The 6,000-nt window shown below is 36.8% G+C and overlaps 1 protein-coding gene across 2 annotated transcripts in view; it reads left to right on the forward strand.

Moving 5' to 3' along the window:
• Positions 1–5,514, forward strand: part of TDRP (testis development related protein) — a 30,345-nt gene extending 24,831 nt beyond the window's left edge. Inside the window, exon 4 of one of the 2 annotated variants that reach the window (XM_054196893.1) lies at positions 1,539–5,514. In XM_054196893.1, the coding sequence (XP_054052868.1) occupies positions 1,539–1,884 (346 nt within the window). In that variant the 3' untranslated portion in view covers positions 1,885–5,514. The remainder of the gene's footprint in view (positions 1–1,538) is intronic. The other variant, XM_054196894.1, reaches the window with a different exon arrangement.
• The last annotated feature ends 486 nt before the right edge of the window (positions 5,515–6,000 follow it).

The raw sequence follows: 6,000 nt of genomic DNA on the forward strand, positions 1-6,000 counted from the left end.
TTTACTTTGAAATACATATATTACAGTATGCAACTGTATATATGTACTTGCAGAGGGGTGTGTGTGTGTATAAACAATTTAGAATATAAATACATGTATTGCCATTTCCATTTGAGCCTGTTCAGTAACACTTCCCAAAAGTTCCCAGCTACTGTCCCCGTACAATTTTACGGGTATTAGCTTGTTTCAGGGATTCTTTGCAATTGATGCTGAATATAATAATCAAGAAACCCTGTGAAGAGAGCAGAAGGATGAAATCAGAGTTACCGCAAATGTTGAAAGCTACTTTATCATTACTATGAAAACTGCCTGTATTTCAAGTTTGGGGGTATTTCCCTGTAACTCTATACCACGATTTTTATTTTACTTTTAAAGAAAAATACAACTTTTGAAGTGCCTACTCATGAAATATGAGAAAAATATTCTGAGTCTGTGACTGGCTTTAGCAAGATGAAAATTCTGAATAGTCTAATGGTAAATACAAAATTCAGGAAAAGTAATTTTAAAGGTATTGGTTCAGTTGCTTCTATTTAAATACGATAGTGTCAAGCTTTAATTAATGGAAAAAAGCTCTTCTAAATAGAAATACTAAAAAAAAAATTCAATGGTGGTTGTATTTGTGGCTAAGGACTTTGTATGCTCCTAACGTTTAGCTCATTGAACCCTGAAGGTTGTGTGTTTCATCACTGGTATTCAGCCTTTCCTTGTGGTCTGTTATTTTATTATAAACTTAACCCTGCATATAAACTTATGCATAAACATTTGACATTCTGTATTTTAAATACTCCACATTGCAAATATGAAATAATTAATATTGAAGGTTCTTAACAGGATAAAAAATGTAATAATATGAGTAGCCTTTCAAATATCTTTTTGAGAGAGAAAATGCAACAAAGGTTGTTTTTTCTTGGTTTTGGGAGGGGAATTTTGGGAGTTCTTACCAGAAATACAAAATAGCTGTTTTCAAAATATTGTGCAGATCTTTATGAAAAAAAATGCTGGTGTCTTTTTAAAGTCTTAATACTGAGTACATCGACTATTTTTGGGTATAAGGTTTAACTGGCAAGGTGATAACAGGTATATGAAAATGAGGAAGATAGTAAGTGATCGTTAAAGCTGGTGGTTGACAAGACATTTTCCTATTCCTTCAACTACCCTAGCTCTGGGTTTGCTTTTTGGGTTTTCTTGGTTAAAGTCCTAAATTTTTCTAATGCATGCTAAAATACTTCATACCTTTCCAAAGGCAGTTCAGTGTAATTCACCGGTGCGGGGTGAGGAGTCTAAGTTCTTTTGTAGTAGGAAATGGCCGTACTCAGTCCACTTCGGATTTATCAGAGCAAGATTCGACTGCGTTTAGGTTTACATGTATATGAGGGTGTTTTTCCTGAAGTTGACAATAAGGGATGTGCTGTCATAGGCTGACAACTGATTAGCGTTCCTTACTATAAAACATAGTTACTAATAAGCATTCAATTATTTTATTATTACATGCATTGTTAAATGAAGAAATTAATCACCTCATCATTGTTATTTTCTAGAACAAACCTGAAGTTAAAGGAAGAGATGAAGTCTGAAAAGAAGCCAGGTTTTTGGGACAGTTTGGTGATAAAGCAGAATGTCCCATCTAGGAAACCAGATGAGATTGAGGGATGGGAACCACCGCAGATTACCACTGCTGACTCTACCAGTGACGCAGCAGCTACTTTAAGTGACTATACAGCCTGGTCAGGCTGGGAAGATGAAACCAAAGGCTCCACAAAATACACAAACCTGGCCAGCTCAGGAAACAGCTCCAGGTGGAGCATCAAATCAGCTGGAAAGCTGGTTAGTATTAGACGTCAAAGCAAAGGTAACCTTACTGACAACTGGGAAGAACTAGAATGATGCTGGTAATGTGGAATACTTTATAGATGATAAGAGAAAGGTTCCATGATTTACTCGTGTGTTTAAACCAAAATCAAATCTGCTCAATATTGCACCTTTATACAGTACTTTGTTTTATTCAGATTGTTACAAATTTTTGCTCACCTGATATAAATTTTCTTATTACATTGTTAAATAGCTATGTTTTCCACACTGAAAAAGGTAGAGAATCTATTTTGTGCCTATATTTCACATTCAGACTCTGCAGTATGTTGGATTGTTGGTTTTACCAAAAAAAATGTAATTCCTTAGTGAATGTATACACTGGTTGTAAATTTGACTGCCTTATGTAGGAACTTCCACTAGCCTGAGGTCCTGTTTTTATTCTGGTATTTGAGGGCCACTCAAAATTTTAGTTTTGATGCTGTCCCTTTTTAACTAAGAATAGCGATCTGTTGCCTGCAGGGAGAATGCTTATACTTAGTAGACTGTTTTCCAAATCTTCAGCCTCAGCGTATGCTTCAGCTTGTGCACACAAGATGCTCGACTGTCACAATGTGCTATACTGTGTATGAAATGGGAAAATACTATCCTAAGGTAATTCCTTCCATCACAGGATCTTCACCAATAGTCAGGTCAAATGGGTCTTCCAGGGGTTTGGTTTTGGTTTTTATTTTGAACTTTGTTTGACAAAGCTAAGCTTCTCAGTTTTTGAGATGCTTGTTAAGCCAAAATTAAAAATGATTGAAAATTTGGAAAGCAGCAGTGAGTAGAGTATAAAAAGATCTCGATATTCAATATCTGTAGCCCTGAATCTAGGGGTAAGTTGCTTCTTACGGAAGGGCATGTGTTTTCATTTTTACAATAGCTGATACTTGTTCTACAAACAACTTTTTTGTTTTGTACTGTATTGTTCTCGCCCCCAACCCCATAAGCAGTGATTGCCAGAGTGATACTCTGGCATTTTCAGGATAACTGAGTAACTGAGCCATTGCAAGTATGTGCATGCACACAACTTCTGAAGCATTTTTGTTATAAAGCTCAGTCTTATTAGCTACTGATATTTTAATTTTTGGTAAAAGAAGGTGAAGTGTTAAACTTGAGATTTGAAATGTATATAAGAATACTAAAAGTGCCTCTTTCTAGCATATTGTCTCTCATTAGCAGTGCGGCTGATGTCAGGTCCAAAGTTGGTTTCTGTTTTGTTTGTATGACCTACATAAATACTACTTTAACATTCATGGAAAAAAATCAAACCAAAAGTTTCATAAACAGCCTGAACAGTAGGCCTTTTCTCTCTCCTGATTGTTAAACTGGTATAACAGAACTGAAAACTTGTTGACTGCCTAGCAATATGGCCAGTACAGTCAGAAGATCAAGTTAGCATTTTAGAGAAAATCAGCGTTTTCACAAGAAAGCATATACCTTTATATAATGGATATCTCGTAAACCTATTTTTGCAAGAAGCTTGTGCTGGTGAAAAGGGATGCATGCCATTTTCTTCTAAGCTTGTACCTTGTTTCTGTTACTGCCACGTGACTCCTTTCTTAGCTGTCTCTTTCTCCTCTCTCTTCCAATTCATGTATAGTTTTCTGGCTTACGGTTCCTGCGTAGCTTTTTTTTTTTTTTTTCCTTTTTTTTTTTTTTGAGATTCCTGTTGAGATGTGCCTGGAGGGAAACTGTAGCAAAATGGGTGGGTTTGTTTTTTGTTTGTTTGGGGTTTTTTTGTTTTTTTTTTTTTCTGGTTTTAATAGGATGTTAAAAGACATTGTTCTTAAGTTTACATAAAAGAACATCAGTGTTTTGTGCTACAAAACAGAATCTTGTAATGGCAAATATATTTGTAAAATTGGCATTATATATTTAAAAAAATACTAATAGAGGAGAAGGGGTTAGCATTTATATCACGTCATTTAGTCTGTGAGTAAACCCCGTATTTGCCTTTGGCAGGTACGTATGCTGAGGTTAATTATAGGAAAGAGGATTCTTGGGTAAAGTATGCTGCCTTTTATAGTTTATGGAGTACCCTCTAAGGCATGAGCTAGTATTTCGTTTGGTTGTTGGTGCTGACCTAAAAGAACAGAAAAAGATCTGCTGGCAGCCCTCAATATTTTGCTGGGAAAGATGGGCTGAGAACTTTTAATTTCCCTCCTGAAGAATCTATTTATACTGTGACCAGTAAAGGTTTTGCCTTGCACATTTTACTGTCAAGTGCCTGTTTCTCACCTTGATGATGCGTTTGATGCGCAGCTTAACTGCAACATTTTTCAATTTGTTTTTAATTGTATGATAAAGAAGATGCTCACAAAGCTGAAGCCTATTACAAAACAAAATTACATCTGAGTGGGAAATCGAGATATGTAAACTTAAGGTTCAACTCCTAGTGATGAAAGTTTTGGTGTGCTTTTTAGGTGATATTTCCTCAGAAATAATCGTTCTAAGGATGAACATTATTAAATTTAATATAATTTATTGTTATGCTTTAATAATGTATTTGTCTTTTGAGAACTCACTGGTGTGAGCTTTTCTTCTTTTACGTTTATAAACTTGTCTGAATTTTCAGAATGGGGTCCTCTTTTCTTTTACCTTCTTTGATGCTTAACTACGTTATACATTTATGGGCTTAAGCTATGCACAGCTCCATATGTGGAATAAGTGTAGAATATGTCCCTAAATATTTGTTTTGAAACTGCATTTCAATCTATGTGAAATGGTTTAGAAGAAGGTAGCATTAAGATTGTATGATAAGATTGCACAAAATAAAGTATAGTTTATATTGCTTTCTCGTAGCCAATCTGCATGATTGTTGGCGTGGTTTTAACGGGAATTAAAAGCTTCATGTGGCTGTAACTGGTCACTTAACTCTAAGCAAAGTTCTTTCTGAGTATTTTTATTTATTAGCATCATTTGAAAAGAAAAATAGTATTTTCCATATGAATAAAGATTTAGTTTGAACTGAAATGCCGCTGCCTTTGATATTTTTTTGGGGTCCCACTTTATTTGTCACGTGAGTCTATTCCCATCTGCGTGGACGTTACTTGCATCATCGCAGAATACGGCCAAGGGAGTAATAGCTATGTTTGTCCAAACTCAGTGAATTGTGCTGCCTCAGGAGCTGCAGCATCCTAGACTTAAAGCATCACCCATTACTTTCACAGTGGGAAGAATTCATTAGTTTTGACAAACGGCAAATACTTTGCTTTACTGGTATTTATGGGTTTAAACACTTTTTTTTTTTTTCTTAATTTATTGGCTGTTATGAAAGCTTGGGCAGCACAACATTCTTTCCCTGAAGATTTCGCCAGCTCCGTGTAAACTGGAGGACCTGGAACGCTTTTGCATACACGGGCCCCGTAAGGAGGTGAGACCTGCACGTCCTGGGCTGTGCCAGAGTGAGAGCAGCCGCTGTTACCGGTAGATCGGCTACAGAAGGAAGCCTGTTGCCACCTTCTCATTCTTCTGCTCTGGTCTGCTGGCTTTGTTGCTGTCTAAATAGACTTAGCAGGGAACATTTAGGCAAAATGCTTCTTATCAGAGCTTGTGAACTAGCTGAAACAGAAAAATTTATTCATACAAGTGACATTCTTAGGGAAAAAAACCCCTATATCGTGATGCCTCTGCCTGTACTCAGGTGGGTCAGAGGCGCACATCTGGGCAGGTGAAAGGGAGGGGAGGGACCTGCATCTCCAGGCCCTGGGGAGACAAGGACCCTGCCCAGGTGAATTTGGAATTCAGCCTGGCATCTGTCTCCATTTCCAAAACTTTTTGAAATGCTTGTTAATGTATATGAATATCAGATGACAAAACCGTATGTCCTACTGTACAGTCTGAAAAGACCATGAATGCACGTGTTATTTAGCTGTTTCTTGCAGATCTAAACTGTTCTTCTTTTCCCTGAGTGCCTGCTCTTTTTTTTTTTTTTCTTTCTGATGTGCAAATAAATGAAACCAGTGCTATGAAGAAGAAAAACAGTTTTCCTAAAAGGCTTAGTCACTGGTGATAGTTCGCAAAGGTGTGCATCGTTAGATGTCTGTCTCCCAAAAATTTCCTGTAGCATGAGGCTGCTTTGTGCCATACAAGACAGGGAACCTGACAGATAGGCAAGGAATCCAGTTTAGAAACTGAAAGGAGAGAGCT

The sequence above is a fragment of the Rissa tridactyla genome, chromosome 3, assembly GCF_028500815.1.
Source record: "Rissa tridactyla isolate bRisTri1 chromosome 3, bRisTri1.patW.cur.20221130, whole genome shotgun sequence".
Taxonomy (NCBI): Eukaryota; Metazoa; Chordata; class Aves; order Charadriiformes; family Laridae; genus Rissa; species Rissa tridactyla.